Below are 22,319 nucleotides of genomic sequence, written 5' to 3' on the forward strand. Positions count from 1 at the left end.
CAGGCTTGCTGCTCTTCTTGGGCAGAGCCTGCTTTCCCAGGCTGTTGCAGGGCTTTTTGCAGAGCCACAGAGCCCGGTGCTTCGTTCTGCGGCTGTAGGCGCAGCAAACAAACTCCTTGGTGGAGTTTTAAGTCATTTAAGGTGCATCACGCCACCACATTTCCTGCAGCTGATGGAATTAATGCACAATATGCTGCCGAAGTATGTAAACACTGACACCATTAAAGCAAGGCAAAAGCATTTAGCCTGCTTTGAAGTGTCATGCATACACACCCCTCATTTGATCTCAACAATGATCTCAGGTTACAGCAAGGGAAGTTAAGGTTAGATATAGGGAAAAACTCTCTCTCATGAGGAGGGTAGTAAAGCACTGGAACAAGTTACCCAGAGAGGCTGTTGAATCTCCATCCTTGGAGGTTTTTAAGACTTGGGTAGACAAAGCCTTGGCTGGGATGGTCTAATTGGGGATGGTCCTGCTTTGAGCAGGGGCTTAAACTACATGCCATCCTGAGGTCCCTTCCAACCCTAATTTTCTATGGTATCCTATGCATATGGGCAAGGAGCAAACTGGAAGAGATGGGCACTGGTCACAGCCTTGGCCAGACCTCTCCACTGAATGCAAAGCTGCATCACAGGAGGTATCACATGCCCCTCCAATACCTCTTCCACAGCAGAGTCTATTTCCCTTTCCCGCCAGCAACTTCATAACAAACACGGTCCTGTATACATGTGGTTTGTAGCAAAAAACATAGTATAGCCTTTAGTACTTTGCTTCTTTTCTGAAAAAGACTTTTGCTTGTAGAAGCTAGCTCTGAATACATCAAATGCTTTTGTCAAACCTGAGATTAATAATGGCAACAATAATACTTTGAATTGTAGAATCACTGGCCAACGCTAAACAGTTCAGAAGACAGTGCAGACATCCCTGATGAAAGCAGTTCTAGAATAACCTGTCCACAAAGAAAATTACTAATTTTATTACTAATCCACATTGGCTGGGTGTTCACTAATACCCTGAAACATGAGGGTTAATAGGTTGCCTAAAAATTATATCAGAAAGGGTTAAAATATAAGTCTGTATATTCTTGGTGGCCATGTAGAAGTCTCATCCGTTCCGAATTCTGTTAAGCTCTTTGCTTCCGTGAGGTCCATGGCTTCACCAGTTAACTGAACCTTGTTATCAGTGTTTTACAGAAGTAAGCAAGCTATTAGTATTTATTCTGATTTTTTAACCAGATGGGGAAGATTTAACAGAGAGAGTCAGTATGCTTTCCTGAGCTGACAAGAATCAGTAACAGACCTGCAGTGAAGTGTACATCTCCTGATTTGGAATACACTGGTCTCAATGCTGGATCACACTGTATTAAGCTTCAGGAACAAAAGAAATAACTATGCCTTCCCTCTACATTGGAATGAATTGAGAAGGTCTCCTTCATTTAACTATTTTGGACAGGGTACAATACATACAACAACGCTTTAGCCAAATAGAATAAACAAACCACAACCAATGCCTCTGCATACAACTTTCCTCCATATAAGTAACAGTAAGCAAGTACTGTTGAAGTGAATATTTCAGGGCAGGATGTCTGCATAAGTAATTAGCACGTACACCCACCATAAAACAACAGGGCCACATTCAGATGTATGTGGATGCTTGGTTCCCAGGGGACAACTAGTGGCAGTGCACCCTATGCCGCTGTTAGCAGTCACTGGGGAATGCTTATGGCACACGTGCGCTGGCACATGGCAAGTTACCCCAGGTGGGGTAGGGAAGGCTGGGGCCAGCACTGGGCTGGCCTCAGCCACTTCACATGGGATTCCTGGGGGCCTCCCAGGGATGCAGCACCAGTGATCCTGCCATGTAGAGCCTGGCCACCAGGAGAGTCTAGCTCTAGCCAGCCAGGCTCCAGCTTTGGGTGGCACATGATGTCACTGCATGTGCTGCTCTGCATTTTTTCTCCATGGGTATTTTGGAACCCAAGATATCCAAAGAAACCCTCCATGCTGCTCCCTTGCAACGTGGAGAACAACAGAACATGTAGCATGTGGCACTGCAGATGCGTTTGTGGCGCCATGTACCTCATGGCCGCACTCATCTGGACACGGCCCAGATGTCCAAATGCTACTTTAGCACCATCTCTTAAGCTGAACAGTAGCCTCAGGCCCAAAGAAAGTTATTATGATCACGTTTAAAATTATTACACGGCTAAATATGTGGAGAGGCAGTTGTTGGTAAAAAAAAAAAAAAGGAAAAAAGAAAAAAGGGTAGTCTTATTACCAACATACCAGACTTTGGTATCCCTACAATCATGAAAGCACCTACAAAGAATCAAATTAAGTCCACAAAAACTCTTAAGTAAAGCTGCCACCTAGTGTGTAACAGGTGCAATTTCATTCATAAATCATCTTGGTTTACTCTTCTGAAGCTATCACATGGAAAGTTTGGTCATGTGCATCTAAAGGCTTTTCTAAATATATCTGAAATAAAGACTGTGGTATTATCAAAGCTGGTCTCAAAGATCACTTCCATCTCCCCTGAATGCTCTCTGCACCTATCCAACTTCCTCCTAAAGGCTGATCTGTTATTCCAAGCAGCCAATCAAAATTCCTCATGTCAGCCTTCTTGTCCCTACTACAGGTCACAGCTTACAATTTTAAAAAAGTGACTGCAAGACCAGCTATGGCTGCAGAAACTCACCTGCCTTCTGTAAAAGAAAATGGATAAAATGAATACTGCTCAGGTTTGCCAATATCAGTTAAACTGCATACAGTTCTCACATGGTAGGAAGAAAGAAGGTATTAGACTCAAGGAACATTTCCTCACTTCTTCAATCCCCGCCTAAAGGTCCGGCTCAATCATTTTGAAATGTAGAAGTACTAACCCCCTGGTTCTGGCAGATCCACTAGCAGCTGTAGTTTCTTTAAAAAACGTGAGTAAATACCTGGACATTAGAAACTGTGTAAGGGCCTACATGGATGGATGGCCAGACAGACAGAGAGGACAAGTGTCTTTCAAAAACTAAAACAACTCAGGAAAAAAAAATTCTACCTAGCTTGATTTCCTGTTGAGGCTGCAGCTGCAACATTCTCCTACTCCACCCCAAAGCAGCAAATACCATTATCTGGCCCCATGGATGTAAAAGGGCAAATCATGACAGGACCAATACAAGCAGAAAGGAGGCTGCATAGTATGCATACGGCTTGGCTCATGTTCTGAGGCATAAAATGTGCCAAATTAGTTGATTAAAATATGCTGATCAGGATAAAACACTGTTGAAGTTGTTGTTCTGGACTGTTTATACATTTCCAGAGCTTATACTCATACATGAAGTAATGCAATACCTGCTTATGTTTAACCAAACATATGGTCCTTTACAGTTCCAATAGACTGCCAACTCATTTCTAATATGCTTGCCAGAATCACTCTCCTTCTAAATATTTATGTTTTAAATAATTTGCATTCACTAGTACTAGGACACATTTTTCACACAGAATTATTTTCTGACTACACTTTAGCTCCCATTGGTACAATCTATCCAAAGTAGTATTTACAATTCCTACTCATTCAATATTATATGTTACTTCTGTTTAGCAGTATTGTCTTGTTTACAGCTCTTCCAAATCATCAGTAAATATCTTTAATGAAACAGGACCAAATTCCAGTCCTTGAAGTACTTCATCAGATATCTCACCTCAGGTTAATGTGTTATCATCTATCATCACCTACTATTTTACCACTTTCAGTCCATGTGACCATGCTCATTTCAACTTTGCATTAATTTCAGGAATACAGTTTCATACAACATTTTATTGAATGTGTTGTGAAAAATCCAATTAGATCACTTCTGTTCCTTTTTCACCATTCACTAGTTTTGCAATTCTATCAAAAAGCAATCAGGTCTGATTGGCCTGATGCTCATTCTTTATAAAACCATGTTGCTTACTGTTTACAGTTCTGTAATCCTCTAGGATCAACATTTTTTAAAACAGGAGTCTATCGTGTTCAATATCTAGTTGGGTTTTTTATGGTTTCATTATTTTACTCTTTTAGAGAGAAGAGTTAACTTTACAGTACATTTAATATCAGGATTACTCTTTTCATTTAAAAAAATGGTTTTCATTTTCTTGAACTTTCCCTTTCACTCCACTATTTCATCTTTCCGAACTTAGCAGCTGTGTATGGTGCCCTCCATAAAAATAAAGTCTCAGGCCACAGTACAACACAACTTTTAGGATGAAGGATCATGAGATCTAGGAAGTAATGGAAGAGAGGACAGGATGGGAAGAGTACACTGAACACCAAAATTAAGGTTATATAATTTAAGAATTTTTCATATGTAGAAGATCAAACACTGTATATTGGATTTGGAAAGGAGAGAACACAATGAGACCCCCCCCCAATAATTCTGACAAAAAATATTGTGTATACCTACAGCATATATTCTGAAGCATCTAAATATTGATCACCTTTCAAGAAGACTCATTTTGACACAAAGTACAGTTAGTTATTCATCTAAACTGACTTAGACCCGTTGAGTATCTGGCCTTAAACCTTACAATGCATCAGGTTCACTGGCACTTGTAAAAATTTAGTAGATTTACATAGTGACTCAAAGATAAATCAAGTAGCATTTTATTTTTCAGTGACTACTCAAATAAAATGTTTAAGTGGGAGGCTGCTGCCCCCGTACATGTCGCTATGGAAATTAGTTTATATAATTTAAGAATACTGAGCTATTTTAAATTTTAAAAAGTCAAAATAAAAACCCAGTATATATTTTACTTTTAAATTACTAATGTAAGCATGTTTGCACCATTGTACAATTGACTTTCCGAAAAATCTTTTCCAACTGCTTGTGCTGGAAACAGATTAATGGTCAAGATGAAAAGATCAATAATGTTCAACAGAGCATAAAGACAGATAAGGTACTGGTATTTGAGAATGTTAATACTGTTTTGGACCTTTAAAAAATGTTGCAGGTGCATCCATTTACTTCCAGGATTACTCTGTCATGAAGGACCCATCTATATCCAATTTGTTTAAGTTTGGAGGGCTGATAACTTGCACTCCTTAAATATATATTTTTTAAAGATTGGACAAGGAAATACTTTATTACATGTGTACAGCCTTGTCTGTTGTCCTGATCCAAGGCCCATGGAAATCAATGGTAGTCTTCATGTACTTTGATGGGCATTAAACCCGGCTCACTATCATTGTGCTATATCAGCTTTGTGAATGGGTACTGCATAGAAAGTAATGCCAGTTGTTATCTTGCCTGGCTCATTTTAGAAATAATCACCTCACTGATTCAGCTTATTGAGAGACAAAACCCTACTTTGATACCCATATGCTAACGATATTAAAGTGGGATGCAGAGCAGCATAGCATCTTAAAAACTAACTGGGTCTTTAAAAGATAAGCTTTTGTAGGGGTCAATAAGCTTTTGTAGGCAGCAGCCTACTTGATCAGATGCTAATATTAAAAGAGCAAATTAATGCATTATTATACAGACAGCAAGGGAAGTTCTGTCAACAGCTTTAGGGAAGGACTACAAGTAATCAACATGGGAGGGTTTTTTCCTTTTGATGCCTTAACTTCTAAGGTCACTAACATGAATTAAACGGAGTACTTTTCAGCAATCCTTAATCTGGCAAAACAGTGGAATTTTATTGGATTAAAGAAGGTTGAAAAAGTATTTTCTTTTAACCTTTCTTCTACACACAGAAAAAACAAATCAAGAGATACTGAACCTATTCATCTTTTACATTTAGAATATATGTGTATACATATACACACATGTTGAAAAGTGAGAAAAAATCAAACAGCAGTTTCAAAGATACTAAAAATAGAGGCAAAAACAATTCATGCAATTTATTTCAATAATTATCTCCTTTTGGAATCATTTACCCATTTTTAATTAAACAATAATTTAATTACAATTCCAAGTATGTCTGCTTGTTAAAAATAATGGTACTGCATTCAAATCTGCTGCTCCTTACTGTAATATAACGTAAAAGAAAATTCCAAACTAAATTACCATTAAGTGTAAGCAAAGATTAAAAGGAAATATTAAGGTAGCACTGTTAAGTGTTCAGGTTAGGAAATGCTATAACTAAAGGTTAGATGATCACATATAGTATTTTAAATAGTATAGCATGTCAGTTTCTTGTCTCTCTCTCCAAGAAAAGCTAAAGCTTGTGTGTGTGTGTGCGTGTGTGTGTGTGTATTTATTTATATACAATATTTATATAAATAAATAAATAAAGGAAAAAATAGGCATGAAACGTAACAGGTCTGGTTTTAAGGGTCTTAGAACCACTTTCCAGGAGGTGAGTATATGAAGTCCAATAGGGAATCATATGCTAGTCAAGTTTGTGGACTGGAACACAGAATAAGTCAGAAGATGCATTTCCAGAACCACTGCAAAACTTAGATTTTTGCCAGAATTTTTTAACTTGTATGCAAGAATAGGTGCATGTATAGACTTATAAATTTCCCAGTTCAAAACTAATTAGCAGATATATTTTTGACAGAATATAGTTTCAAGTCATTGCTTTTTCACATATCACTGAGTTTGCTTTTGGGTGAATAGCAATAGGTATATAATGCTATTGGCCCCAAAGCCATACATCAGTGGTGAACATGCACACACACATGCACACCCTAATTTGCTCTACACAGAAGACCTCTATTGATCACTTTGTATTGCTGTGTGAATATACGGTAGATGTCCTGAGAATGTTATTGTAGTTTATCCTTATCTGCTTTTGTTTCCTCACAAGTATAATTACTTACATATATATATTACAAGACCCCCTCAATCATTTTTTAAAATAGTAATTGGTACTATGCACACAGCTATAGGTTTTCATTTCTTTATATATTATAAACAATATCTGAGAAGTTAACACAGCATTCCAAACCTCAGCTCATTGCTCAAGTTGAACTGTGAACTTTGAAATATTGAGGTAGTCCTTTTTCCCTGCTTTCCATTCTTGTAAAGATGCCTTTTTCACTACTTTTAACCCTTTGTAGCCCTACATGGGCAGTGGAGATTAAATCTTATACTGTTAAAGGGACACTCCTAGAGACAAGCAGTGTACTCTTAACAGCATACTCAGTGTACTCTGGTACACATCTGGAAGGAAATCCTCAGAGGGTGTGAACAGGCCAATTTTAGGCCATTTACGCCTAGACTGGGAGCGGATGCATTCGGTAGTTCATTGATTCTAGGAATGACATGTACTTGTGTTCCCTACTTTCAAGAGCTGTATGAGGAACCTGGAGTAAGTAACTTGGGCTGGGGCAAGGGGTGGGGGACTGGAGGGGGGCTAGCAGGTCCTTGGGAGATTTGGAAGATCGTGGGGGGGGGGCTGACAGGTTTGTGAGGGGGGTTGGGGGGGGGAGGTTGCCTGGTCTGATCAGGGGGCTACAAATATAGGTCTAGTCAGGGTGGGGGTAGTGGGATTAGCAAAGCCAGGGGGTTGGGGTGAGCAGCTGGGCTTTCCCAACCCCATGGCTGCACTGCAAACGTACAATGCAAGATCCGTTAACCTTTTCTTAAATCAAGTTAACCTGATCTCAGTCTAAATTAGTGTACCTACTGAGGTGCCCTCTTAGATTAGGCATATTATTTTGGGGTGATTTAAGCCCTCTGCAGGTCTGTATGATCAGGCATTTAGATCGACTTAAACCTGATTAGGTTGATGTAAATGTAATGCCTATATGTACCCAGTCTGTGAAAAGGTATATGCAGCTGTCTCAGCGAAGGAGCAAGAGACAAAATACAGTTCCATGATAAGAGGGAAGAGTTGCAGGAAGGAAAGCATAAGGGAGAAATGGAGGGCCAGAAAGGCTGAAGACTGGCAAAATAACGGAGATGGAGAATGAAGTGAAGAAGTCTTCAAAGGAGTCAGGGGAATTTTGAATAATGATATAGGTACTAACCAAATCAAAAAAGTTTCCTAAGCTGATCTGTCTCCAACTACTTTTGATTTATAATAATACAAACTTGTAATAAAATACAATAGCGTAATCAGATTACATCTAAAATCAGAGTTTGAGAAAATTCTTCCTCAAAGTACCTTGTTCTATTCCATGCAAAGATGTGTGCAAATAGCATGACTAATGACTACAATATTATCCATTACTTTTTCCAGCAGGTTATTCTTCCTTTTTTGTCACCTGTTCCTTAATGGGAACAGCTTTCTTATCTGCCTCACTATTATTTGCAGAGGATTTTGACTGAGGTAATCTAAGACCTTCTAGATTCCATAATACACTTATCATTTTAGCTGTTCAATCCTACATAAAATATTAACTTTGGGCTCAGTCATTTGCACATAAATGCATGGTACTTGCTTCCAGCAAAATGGGTAAAAAGGTTACTATGTCGAGCAGCAATATTTCAGCTTCTCTGCCTACTGAAATAGAGCACCATGGGTGTCTATTGCTAACACACCGTTTGGTGCTGTCCCCGAGCAAAACCCTCCATGTTTTCAGTTGAAAATACCAATTTTTTTTCCATCATAGATTATCATAACCAAGGGCTCTTTACTGACAAAAGCACATTTCAGCAGATGCTTATAATTAAATTGTGTCATTTTGGGGCTTAACAGGTATTCCATGTCCAGATGCCAAACAAACAAGTAGTTCATATGCAAATTGTAATTCTGAATGGACTAAGCCTGATCTTATCTCAGGTGATCTCCATGAGAGTTTTGCCACAGTAAAACATGGGATAGGTGGTGTGGCCAGCAGCAGCTATTTTTGCAATCCCTATCCCCAAAGGTGATCCCTGTCATCCCTACTGATTGCCGAGATATCTTTCTAGTTCAATAAGCTAGCACTTTAGATATTCAGATAATACCTCCCTTAACTTTACAGTGTTTACTGTTTTACTTCTATTAAAAGGATACTTAGAATGTAAAACAGACATCCAAACTAATAACCATTATTTTTATCTTCTAAAGTTCTTTTCTTGCATTAACAGTGTGAGTTTCATATCTGCTATGGGTCTTGTTGCTGCATATTTTTTATTTTCCCCAAGTCAGAGTATTTCCATGATTAGAACACATGTAGAATATGAAACAGCAATCTGCACTATGGACTGTAGAGGAGCCCTGAATTATGAAATACTTCCATGTTCTTTCAACATGATATCAACTTTTTACCCGTGATCCCTAGTTAAGGATGGTCATGTAAGAATGGCTGTGCCTGGGCATGTCCACATGTATGCATTTAATGTGCAGTAACCAAAATTACTGTGCAGTACAGGCGTGCGTCACATGTGCACACCTGTACTGTGCAGTAAATATGGTGACTTACACCGACTTGAGTGTAAATTTGATACCAGCATCGGGAAGGTATCAAATTTACACCCAATTAGTTACTATGCAGTTTAGTCCCAAGTCAGTTCACACACAGCATCAATGCACCTTAATGCCTGCATGTGTAGATGCCAGCCTATTTCCACTTAAGTAAATTTAAGCCAGCATAAATCCACACATAAACATGTCCACTGTGTACTTTTCTTCTCAACTAATATTTTGCAGGATTTACATTTCTAAGACCACTCATTCTTAAGGAGCACCCTCCTTTTGGATTAAAGATAAAATCTGGGGAGCCCACATCTATTGCTGGTAGAGGTGGCGTGGCCAGCAGCCACAGCAGCAGCAGCAATTTTTGCACCCCCTCCCAAAGGTGATTTCAGTCACTCCTGAGTTACACTACTGATTGCCAAGGAATCTTTTTACAGTTCCATAAGCTGGCACTGTGCTGAAGACTGCCCTAGCCATTAATAGGTCTCTCATCATTCAGGCTATGGAGACAAAGATGCTGAATGTTACGCTAGCTACATTCCTCCTTTGCATGATAGACATTGACATGCTGTAAGCATGCTAGCAGGACAGGCTGTTTGACTCAAATATTTGACTCTGGCTTAATACCTGTAAATTTTGTAGGTGTTCAAAGAAGGATGATGCAGAAAGATGTTTACTTTATTAGGCATTTCCATGTGTAAAGAGTTTCTTGAGATTCTTCCAAAAAACAATAAGTAAAAATGGACCAAGATAGCTTAATTTGACACTAGAATCACATCCCCCCTCACAGCAGTGGGCATGACTCCACTAATTACAACCTCTAAGAAATGATATTATGGGAGTAGACAGGTACCTCAGGCAGTACCAGATCACTCTGTTCAAATGTGTTTCCTCTTTCTAGTCAGTGCCTCTCTGGCAACCTTCCATTGACCTACCCAAAGGGGAGAAGGCTCTCTGGAATGACTGAGACATTTAATAATTTCTCTTGTCAACATGGGACAAGACAGAATGGATAGAGTCCCCCAAATGGTGTAACAAATCTACTGAGAAAAGTAATGCCTTCAGCAGTGGTTTTACAGCTTTGCAAATGGTATCAATATGAAGTGAAATGTCACTTTTAAAAAGCCTCATCTAAGTATTGGGGCTTAGCCTGTACTGTGCCAAATTATTAAAGTTCCTTTTGAAAAATAATGAGAGCCTCCCTCCTCGTCACCTTTGTTCTTTCCTATCATTTCTGAGACATTCAAAATATTGGAGGCAGAATATTAAAAGAGCCAGTTTAATAATTCAAACCTTCTGTTTCCCCAGTTCACTCTAAACTCCTCTTGTAGAAAATTAAATCATCAGTCTGCGCATATTTTATCAAATAAATTACTTGATACGTCAACCTGATTGCTACTCTGCTTCTTTTTGGTTGCCTAAATGTTATTGTTTTAACTGCAGGTGAAGGTTTTGATATGTAACCATAATGTGCCTTGTGTCTAACATGCTATACAGGAAACTGCAAACGAAAGCAAAGTCATTGATAGAATTAACATTGAACTAATATTTCCTCAAAACAATATTCCTGAAATACTTTTTTTTTTAAGTGTGATTTATATAGTAAACACTATATTGTTTTGCTCTGACTTACACTGTTGTAAAACATAAACATGATACTTGGTTGATTTATTTCACGGTCCTTTGCCTGCTTATCAGGGGTCAGTCTGAGGTGATGCTTCCCTTATCTCTATCCATCCTATACGACCTGCTCATCAATTTGTCCAAATTACACAAAAATGAACACATACCTCTGTGATGAGAACCCCCCTCTATATGTAGACTGAATGAAAAAGATGCAGATGTCCCCCATCTGGCACCAAAACAAAGAGGCACTCCTTCACAGAAATCCACATGCGATGTTCCTGGTGCCAAAGCTCCTGATCTCCATGCGAGGTGAATGAATGCCTTTGTTTGGAGGTGAGGGGCGGTGGGGGGCTCAATACTGATTCTTTTCTTTAACTTAGCTAAAACTTGCAACCCAATTTTATCTCTGCTGAAATCAATGTTAGTTTTTCCATTGATTTTAATGGAAGATAAAGGAGATCAAAGCTCAAATCCCCTGTTGTGGGAGTTATGGGTTGAGGGAGGCCTTATTCAAGTACCGGTAGCCAAATCTTGAATTCATTTACTGGGATTTTCTCTCCTTCTTTTGCCTGTTCTGAAGTTAGGTTCATTCTGGACTGCTTATCCTCCCTGACTGTAGGGAATGATGCCCTAGACTTGCTGCATGAAGACAGCAGGCACACTTTGGCTGCAACAGTGTGTCCTCAAACTTTCTCATGAAGCACAACCCCTCTGAAAGGCAGCCCCTGGTCCTGATAGCAAGAAATGAATTCTGATGGCATCTCTTCTTTTCTCCTCCTTCATGACGGGAGGGTCAGAGAGCTGCCAATAAGGTGAATGAGCACACACTTGCCATATGGAGTACAGCTATTTATAAAATTAGTCAGGAACCTGCCAGCCAACCTGCTAAGTGTTGCAGATAGATCCCAGTGCTGCAGGTACTCACTAGTTGTACACATAAAGCTATGAAAACATGCAAATATTCATAGAGGCATGGTATAAGCACAGCATATTTTCATATCAATCCTCTAGAAGGGCTTTGTAAATACTGATTTTTTCTTTAACTTAGCTAAACCTTACAACACAATTCTCTCTCTGTTGAAATCAATGTTAGTTTTTCAATTGATTTTAATGGAAGATAGATGAGATCAAAGCTCAAAATGCAGGAGTCTAAAAACAAAGACAGTTACAAAATATACTGTGTTAAAAGGGGACTTGCTGTATGTCACCGGCTCCATGACATGCGTTTCATCCTCACGGTAAGTCCTGAGTAAAATAGGACTAAGTTACCACAGTTTAATTTTACCTCAGCATGGGATAAAAGCATGTAGACAAACCAGTTCCCTCAGAGCAGCTGATACACAGTAAGACCCCACTTCTTTTGACTCAGTTATTGGTTTGTTTGTTCATTATCATAATTTGATGCTTAGGCAAAGTAGTCTGCTTTCCAGAGGTGCCCGAAAGCTTGCAATTCTGCATGTGTGAAAGGATATTTTGATTAAGTATGTACCTTCAAGCACCCCAACTTGAAACATTTTGACAAAGCCTCAGCATATAAGAGACAACAATTAGTTCTGAAAACAAATTATTAAAATAAACCATTTTGCAGTGCTCCAATATTACAAAAAAATCACCAATATTACGGTTAAGAATTTCAATGAAGGTAAAATTTTCTAATATATTTGGTTTTGTCTAATTATAAACAACACATTTCTATGACTTCATAAGCTAAGGAACGAGTCCAGAATTTAGGACTGTGGAAACTGCCTTAATTACACTAACGCTGCATAATAATGTTTTAAAAATCACTATAGTTAGTTTCATAGTTTCTAGGGTCGGAAAGGACCTGAGTAGATCATCTAGTCCGACCCGCTGCCATGGCAGGAAAGAGTACTGGGGTCAAACGACCCCAGCAAGGTGTTCATCTAACCTCCTCTTAAACACCCCCAGGGTAGGAGCCTGCACCACTTCTCCTGGAAGTTGGTTCCAGATCCTAGCCGCCCTGATGGTGAAGTAGCGCCTCCTGATGTCTAACCTAAACCTACCCTCTGCCAGCTTGTGACCGTTATTCCTGGTCACTCCTGGTAGTGCTCAGGGGACTCCCTCAATGCCTGCTGGTCCCCCCTGACTAGTTTGTAACAGGCCACAACATCCCCCCTCAGCCTTCTCTTTTGGAGGCCGAACAGGTTCAGGTCCCGTAGCCTCTCCTCATAGGCCTGCCCTGCTGTCCCCTGATCATGCGAGTGGCCCTCCTCTGGACCCTCTCCATGCTGTTCACATCCCTCTTGAAGTGTGGCGCCCAGAACTGGACTCAGTACTCCAACTATGGCCTGACCCGTGCCGCATAGAGGGGGAGGATCACCTCTTTGGACCTGCTCGAGATGCGTCTGTGGATGCATGACAAGGTGTGGTTGGCCTTCCTAACTGCCTCCCCATACTGCCGGCCCATGTTCATCTTGGAGTCAATTATGACTCCAAGATCCTTTTCCGCCTCCGTGCTGACAACAGGGGAGTTCCCCAACCTGTACGTATGGTGCCGGTTGTTCCTCCCAAGGTGCATCACCTTGCACTTGTCTGTGTTGAATCGCATCCTATTCTCATCCGCCCACCCTTGTAACCTGTCTAGGTCTGACTGTAGCCTGTTGCTTCCTTCTAGTGTGCCCACGTCCCCCCACATCTTAGTGTCATCAGCAAATTTGAACAGGGTACCTCATCCAAGTTGCTGATGAAGATGTTGAACAGTGCGGGCCCAAGGACCGAGCCCTGCGGAACCCCACTGCCCACGTCCTTCCAGGTTGAGAAGGACCCATCCACTACCACCCTCTGGGTGCGGCCCTCCAGCCAGCTGGCGACTCATTTGACTGTGTGGGTGTCTACACCACAGTCCCCCAGTTTCTTAATGAGAAGGGGGTGAGAGACAGTGTCAAAAGCCTTCCGGAAGTCCAGGAAGACTATGTCCACTGCTACCCCTGCATCTAATGCATCTAAAGTTTAATTTTATGTGTCGGATATTTTTTCTCAACAAAGGAAACTTTAATTTCCACTGCATAAACTGGCACCCCCACCTCTAGCTTTGCTGAGTTGTTATTGACTCTCATCCACACAGAAAAATTTCACCTTGTACTATGCATGTTTCTTACTGTGCCCCAAAGTCACAACAGAGTTTGAAAGCAGCCAGTGTCCAATCACAAGAATCAACAGAATGGGTATGACATCTGTTTCTGTATGACTTTCCCATATCTTAGTTTTTGGAACACCATCCAGCTTATGCTACCACTGTCAAAAGATTTCTCCTGAAATAGGCTGAGACAAATCCCTAATTCAGATTCTGTTCTCTAAAGATCTTCCCCAGGCTGTGTGCCTTTACTGAAAAACAGTGTTATTAAATCAAATTAATTTCCTGTTGAAAGTGAATAGCTTGAGATGTCACTCCAGTTATTCAAGAGTAAGAACCATTACCTGGAACAATTCCTAGACTGTTACACGCTGCCTGCATCTGGTTTGTTTTACTTTGTGTCAGATTTCCAAACCAGCATGCATTCAGTCAGTGCCAGTATGTGAATCAGGGCAGAAAGTAACCAGCCTGGAAATCCCATTCAGCTGGAGAGAGAAGCTTTAGTAAAAGGTGATATCTGTGTTTATATTCTTTTATAGGGCATGTTATCTTCCTGCAACTTTAGTCACCATCTCTCAAATATATACCGGCTGATTAAACATCAAAATCATCACAATCATCATGCAGAAGTTCAAACATATCCATGAATTAGCTAATCCACCAGAAACATCTGCATCTGGAAGAAAGTTTTATTTGGGGTGCTTAATGAATTACCATTTGTATAGGTGAAACATCCATATCATATCTTGCAACAGTAATTACTGTATATGGTTTAATTCTTAATCTGATGTTTCCAGCTGGTTACTAACTGGAAGGAATTCTCAGTTTATTGCATTATGTCAATAATATCTAGTTCACATGTTGCTTTGGGATTTGGGCACATGAGAGATGCCAAGAAAAAGGAGGGAAGGAAAAAGAGAAAAAAATACCCCATTCCAGATCCATTCACCAAAGAAAGAGGAGCTTTGCCCTGTACATGAAAAGCTTGCAAACTTGAGCTTTGGTGCATGACCAATGGGAACAAGTTCTTCAGTTGCAGGCTCACCACTGAACATATCATCACTTTGGTCTTTAAAAGACTCCATAGCAAGCCTTTAAGATTCATGTCCCACCCATTCCATCCCCCTCAGCACATACTGAAAACCAGAAATTAGGCAAAGTGATTGGTTTAATGCTGCTCTAAACATACACCCAGATCTGTTCGCTGCCTTGGGCATGCTTCTTGGTGTATATGCAGGGTAGCACTGCATAATTTCTGGGCTTTGGCACAGGTATGATTGGGTGAGCTGTACTTCCTGGCCATGTTCTTGGGTTTACTGTGAAGCAATGCGAATGTCTCTTAACAACGTATGTGGGTAAACACCTCAACAGGCCATGGTCATTGTAATGTTGCACAGAGAAAGGGGCAGTTTCTATGATAGTCAAGTTCTACACCTTCTTATACAGTAAAATCACTGGTATTTGATAAGAGACAGAAGCTTTAATTTTCCTTTCCAAAGCTCCAATTATATAATAATTTAGTGTTATTTCCATATTAGCAGGCTATATAAACATTTTGCTATGCAGAAACACTTACTAATGACAAAATTATAATATTTCTTAAAGGAACGTTTTATAAATTTAGATTTTCAAACATTTAAAGTAAAGTAAAGTAATGTGAATTTTCATCTAAAACTGAATACTTACCTTCTCCACTTGGGTTGCTTCTTCACTTGTTACACTAGCTTTTCTTGACTCATTTTTCGTTCTGCTCAGCCTCCGGGATACTTTTTCTCTAAGTAACGTAGCATATCCAATATGTTCATAGATGGGGTTTGTGGTCATTTTGGAAATATACTCAGAAGCCTTTGTTTCTATATACAAGGTTATCAAGCCATCTGTTACCAAATCATGGATAGATTCAAACCTTTTCTCCCCCACAAAGTGCTTGCCATCATAGAATAACCTGTAGTTTAAGGTCTGATTACCAAACCTGCATGCAAACAAGAAAAAAAGAGGTGTGGGGAAAGAGAGAGAAAATACATCATACTATCACAATGAGGAGGTAATTTTGCTTAATATGTATAGATTTTACAACCTGATATTTGCATCTGGATCTGTCTGAATGAACCATATAGAACCCTTTTAGGTTCTAGATCTGACTGTAGAACTGAGGCCATTTACTAAATGTAGTGAGCAACATGACCCAAAAGTCTATGCATTTAAATCAACCTCTGCTTGTCTTGAGAGGATTGGCAGAGATGTGGATCTAATGACTGGCAAACGCCTAGGATGGCATGTGCTTTTCTATGCTTTCTGTGTGACCATTTATGATAGATATAGTACACGGTTTTTTAAATTGCACTGAAAAGCAGTGATTATAAATGTTTAAGTGTACTTAAAAATACCATCTCAAGGGTGCAATCTTGGCTTAATGACATACATGGAGGTTTTTCAATTGATTTCACTGGGGCCAGGATTTCACCACAAATAGATATGTCTATATATTTGCTTTGTTTCACAGACGGAAGCCTCTGTCACCGCAGGGTATGTTCACCTGTATGTTTCCAGGTGTGGCATGTACATGCATGTGCAGAGTGGGCTTGTCATGGCTTGCTGCTGTTACGGTATAGATACATCCCTGGGCTAAATATAGATAGTCAAAAAGCCCAAGGCTGAATCGATTCAATATTTGCAAGTTAATTTAAACTGTGTAGATTGCATTGAGAAGCAAGAGAACAGACATTCACTTTTGATTCTGGAAATGCAGCCACAGTGACTCAGGCCAGAAGCTGGGGGAGAGGGTGGCAGGGCATGCTAGAGCATGTCTCCCTGCTCAGCTGGAGCAGATAGCTTGGGTCAAAGCTAGCCTGCCTAACCTGCAAGGAGGGGGTGAGGGGAGAACGGGGGTTTCAGGGGAGGTGCAAAATATTCTGGGATGCTGGGGGACTGTGAGTTCATTTGAATCTGGAGGGGAGCTGGGACACAAGTTCAATAAACCAATCTAACCTAAATAAATTAAGTCTGATACTACATCTATCCAGGTTTACCTTAAACCAGTTTTAGCCATTTTGAAAGTGGTTTATGTATACTGAACTTCTGTTGTATTACAGATTTGAACCAGTTACCAATCTCGTATACTGATTTATGTGTAATTTCTGTCCCTAGCCTTAGAAACTTAATGTAAATTCCAAATCTGTGAGCATATTTACACTTTTGAATCTCCATGCATCTATATATTGACTTTAGGTTGAAAATGTATTATAGCAGGGGTTCTCAATCCCTGGGCCATGGCTCAGTGCTGGGCCACGGCTTGTTGGCTACTGGTCTGCAGCACAGAAGTGGCTGCAGACTGGCAAACCACAGCCCCCCAGAGCTGTAAAGAGAGGCCACAACTCCTTCCACAGGTCCCAGGGCAGTGCAGGGTTTGCCCCTGACATCCTGAGGGGCAAGGCAGGGTTATCCTTACCTGTCTTCCGGCCAGACATTTCGGCTGCAGTAGGCTGTGACTGCTGGGCCACAGTTTGCCAGGCTGTGGCATAAGAACTTTGGGAACCCCTGCTCTATAGTATTATGAGGGTGGGTGTTGGGTTGCAGGTGCTACAACCACTCTACATATATTTAGTGAAGGACACAATCCATTATCATACTCTTTATTTGGTAATACCTACCTCATATCTCAACTCCCCCCCACCCCCCAAAAAAAAAAAAGAAAGAAAAATCATATATTTCATTCTTTTCCATTTGGTAGATATTGCTTTCGTTTCTTGCACTTTTTATGACCAAGGAACATCAACTCTTGGTTTTGCTCACTTGCTTACACATGAACAGAAGCGAGGAAGAGGATTTTAGTGCAATATGTTTAACTCTAAGAAATCTTTTCTGTATTTTTCCCTAGACTTATCAGAAACAGTATAAAATTAGAATCTTTTTTGTATATACCACAAAAACAGTGAATGTTATAAACTGGTTAGTAATAAAGGTATAGTTTTATTAAGGGTGATAAAATCTAGAAGATATTGCCCAGTAAGATTATAACAGTTGTAAGACATACACTGATTTCACTTAAGTAGTTTGGTGTCTTTTTAAATAAATAAATAAATAAATAAACTTTAGGCCTTAAGTTGATTTCCAAAATACAAATTTCCTGACTAACGTACTAGGCACCCTCAGGTAATTAGAACACATTAGTAACACAGCAAGATTCCAGCAGCACAAAAAAAATCATTTGATTATTCAGTCAGGTGCCAACAGAGACTCCTTTCCATTCCAGCAAGTTAAGCACTTAAGTGGGAAACAACATTATGTACTACTTCAACCTACAATTGGTTCTAATGAATGACCTGATATCACGGACATTACAACAGTCTAAGCTAGAGTGAATAAAACAATGAACAACAGTAGGAAACCTCCTAGCCAGTTGGAGATGGTAAAACAGGTTGACTAGGTGACTGTTGTAGTGGGATTGTCAAAGAGCAGGTAGGAGCCTGAAATCACTCCTACACTTCAAAACTTAACAACTAATGGCAGACAGCACACCACCCAGAAGGGACAAATGTCACTTCTTCCTTCTCCTCCTAATGTCTATCAGATGTATGAATGTTTTAATAAAACCAAGTTTACCTGAGAGCAAGTGTGTAGCAGCCAGGTTGCCGCTGGCTTTCCCTAAGAATATACGCTCCTTCCACACCTCCCAGTAGTTCATCTGCTTGCTCTCGAGAAATGATCCCATGAAACCTGGAAGAAAAGATTTTAGTAATTTACAGAATAATTCCGTGTAGAAAAAAAGACCACATGAAGCTACATCTATTAAAATGAGATACAGAAGACCATTAGTAGAACATAGTGGAATAGACACAGAATATTGTCAGTGGAACAACGAGACTGAAGGCTGCTCGCTAGTTGAATACTTGTGCTAGAAGATTTTTCTGCGACCTTTTTTTTTTTAAGCCACAGAGGAAGCTATTCACCAGCCAAAACCCTACTTTTAGGAAAACGCTTTGGTCAGGCCCATTTGAATGTGGGTGAAAGTTTTAAAAAGTAGGTAAAAATGGTGAAAAGTGTTTATCAGTATGAGTTTTGGCATATCCAGAGGAAAGAATAACACTGCAACAGAATAAAGTGCATTTTAGCTAATCCAGTTTTCACTGAAGCCCATAAGAGCTTTTGCTTTCATGTTAAATTTCAATCAGCTCCACTGTCATTGTTCAGAAGTGTAACAAAATAAAAACCTCAACCAAAAGAAACAAAAAATATTCACAATTCATACCTGAATTGTTTTTTCTCCCTTTTTACCAACTTTATAAAGAAGTACAACCTGACCTGGGGCTTACTAAGATGAGTACTTTCTACAAGAGGATTTAAAAATTAGCAGAATTAATGACACTAAATCAAGTGAGATAAGTTAAAATCAGTGCATGTGTTTTAAGCCTGCCTTTATTGCCTATACAAGTCTGCACTGCTGTAACAGACAGCAGGAAGCAAAAAACTGGCAAAAATTCAATTCAGACGTATTATAGTTCAGTAGAAAGTGGTTCAGAGTAGCCTTGCCAAAGGTATCATTGACCTTATTTCAAGAAAGTTCCTTCCCCAATGCTGAAGGAAAGCAACAGTTTCTGTGATTCTTTATTACTGCCCTGACCCAAGATAAACAATTAACTTTACACTGATCAATACCTGTGCTGTGAACTTCAAACAAGGACAAAATAGTCTGTAGAGCATTTTAAAATACAAAGACTTGCACATATTTTGCCAGCTGATGCATCACTAAACCTTTCTATGGAGCTTTGAAAGATTTTAAGTGCTGCTATCCAAAATATAGTAAAATCAACCAACACCAAGCATTGTCTCTTGTCTGACATAACACATAGGAAACAACTTGTTTCAAATGCTGCTTCTGGCTTAGTGGGGAAAGGAAAAAGAGATGGAAGAGAACTGAAAAGCAACTGAATTTAGGTAATCTTTTAACATGTTAAAAGAATGCATGTAATGCATTACAGACTGGAAGTAATAAGGTTATAGGGGATTGTTCCAAAGAGTTACTAAGCATATTTCTTTTTCAAAAATGACATAATTGGTTTGTACTTTACTACTGTACTGATAGAGAGGAGGTAATTTTCTATTAATCAATTAAAATAAGCATCTCCTAAACTATATAAACAAACATATCTTTATTTATAAGCTCATTGACAATGACAACAAATAAACAACTTAGATTTTTAGTTTTTCCTTGAATGTTTGTTGTAATACATGGAATATTTTGATTTGATGTTGAGAAACAAAATTCCTAAATGAAGCACTGGAACCAGCTACCTTGCGAGGCAGGACACTCTTCTTCATTAGTGGTTTTTAAGAAAAGGTCAGACAAATATTTATCAGGGACGGTCCAGTAAGTATCATCCTTCCTCAGTGCAGGAAGATGAGCTAGATCGGGGGGGTCAAGCAGTGGCACAAGTGCTGCAAGTGGCATGAGCAGCCTGTGTGGGTGGTGGATCAGGGAGGGAACAGGCAGCAAAGTGGCAGATACAGTAAGAAGCAGAGCAGGAGATTGAACAAAGGAAAGAGGATCAGAGTGGCACTTGGGGCAGGGGAGGGTGCAGGGCTAATTTGTAACACAACTGGGCTAGATCAGGAGCTGGTAACCTATGGCCCATGGGTCAAATCTGGGCCAATGAGCCATTTGATCTGGCTCACAGACTGGGGACTTCAGCAGAGTTTGGCAGCGGAGGGTTTTGGCAGCCGTGGTTCTCCTGTGCCAGTGGGAGTAATTGGTCTCTACTGGAGCTCTCCTCAGGCTGCTGCAGAGAGAAGCAGTGGCCATATGAGCTCTCCTCATGCCACAGCAGAGAGAAGAAGCAGTAGCAACAGCTGGGTTTTAGTGTCCACCCACCTGATGGAAGCTGGATTATTCTGGCCTGCAACTTGAAAAGGTTTGTGACCGCTGGGCTAGACGATCTCTTTAAGCCCTACATTTCTCTGACTCTGTACCATGTCAGTAACCAAGAGAAGTGGTGACATGGTTTAACAGCTTTAAGCAAGAAAGCATTGTGATTCAATTAGAGGGAGAATGTCTTTTAACCCTATCGCACTCAAGCAACTATGTACAACTCCCCCATTGCCACAGATTGTACTTTAAAATGAAACTACAGTAATTAGGGGCAGGCTGCTAGCTCTCTCAGTTTCATCAATCACAGTTAGTGTGTCTGGGATGGAATTACAAACTAGGGTATGAAGTATGTTTATTTTAGTTAGCAATAAGAGTTAAGGCCTCAGAAATGTACTGTATTAAAGAGCACACATCCCAGCTAGCAGAATTTTCCTGATCACAAGCCCTGGTTCTCATGGGGTACTTCAATCACCCAGATAATCGGCTGGGACGGGAATACAGCAGTGTACAGGCAATCCAAGAAGTTTTTTTGAGAGTGTTGGGGATAAATTCCTGGTGCAAGTGCTGGAGCAGCCAACTAGGGGCCATCCTCTCCTTGACCTACTGCTCACAAACAGGGAAGAACTGGTGGGGAATGTAGTAGTAGCTGGTAACTTGGGCAGCAGTGACCATGAGATGATTGAGTTTAGGATCCTGAGGAAAGGAAGGATGGAGAACAGCAGAGTAAGGATCTTGGACTTCACAAAAGCAGACTTTAGCTCGCTTAGGGAACGCATGGACAGGATTGCCTGGGAAGGCAGTCTGAGGGGGAGAATAGTACAGGAGAGTTGGCTGTACTTTAAATAAGCCTTATTGAGAGTGCAGGAACACACCATCCCGATGTGTAGGAAGACTGGCAAGTATGGCAGAGGACCAGTTTGGCTTAGCAGGGAACTCTTCAGTAAACTAAGTCACAAAAAGGAAACTTATAAGAAGTGGAAACCTGGACAAACAACTAGGGAGGAGTATAAGACCATTGCTTGGGCATGAAGGGGTGAAATTAAGAAGGCCAAAACAAAATTGCGGTTGCAGCTAGCCAGGGATGTGAAGGGTAACAAGAAGGATTTCTACAAATGTATCAGCAGCAAGAGGAGAATCAGGGAAAGCGTGGGTCCCTTACTGAATGGCGGAAGCATCCTTGTGACAGAGGGTGCACAAAAGGCTGAAGTGCTTAAGGCAGACAAGGTTCTTTGGGTGGATCTAATATCTTTTATTAGACCAACTTAAACAGTTGGGGAAAAAAATTTAAGCAAGCTTTTGGGTTCAAAAACCCTTCGTCAGGCTAAGGAAGTTTCTGCAGTTGGTGTGTGCTCTTCCTGGATGGAATGAATAGTAAAGAAGCCAGAGGCTGGGCTGGTATGCATACAAGACAGG

The 22,319-nt window shown here is 40.2% G+C and overlaps 1 protein-coding gene across 1 annotated transcript in view; it reads right to left on the minus strand.

The window, feature by feature from the left end:
* The window catches only part of CHN2 (chimerin 2), a 230,455-nt gene that overhangs the window by 70,937 nt on the left and 137,199 nt on the right, over positions 1-22,319 (minus strand). The window contains exons 5-6 of the mRNA XM_090046649.1: positions 18,644-18,757; positions 15,728-16,013 (exon numbers count right to left, since the gene is read on the minus strand). Coding sequence (XP_089902775.1) covers positions 15,728-16,013; positions 18,644-18,757 — 400 coding nt within the window. The remainder of the gene's footprint in view (positions 1-15,727; positions 16,014-18,643; positions 18,758-22,319) is intronic.

The sequence above is a fragment of the Crocodylus siamensis genome, chromosome 5 (assembly GCF_052110815.1).
Source record: "Crocodylus siamensis isolate JL-2025a chromosome 5, ASM5211081v1, whole genome shotgun sequence".
In the NCBI taxonomy this organism is placed as follows: domain Eukaryota; kingdom Metazoa; phylum Chordata; order Crocodylia; family Crocodylidae; genus Crocodylus; species Crocodylus siamensis.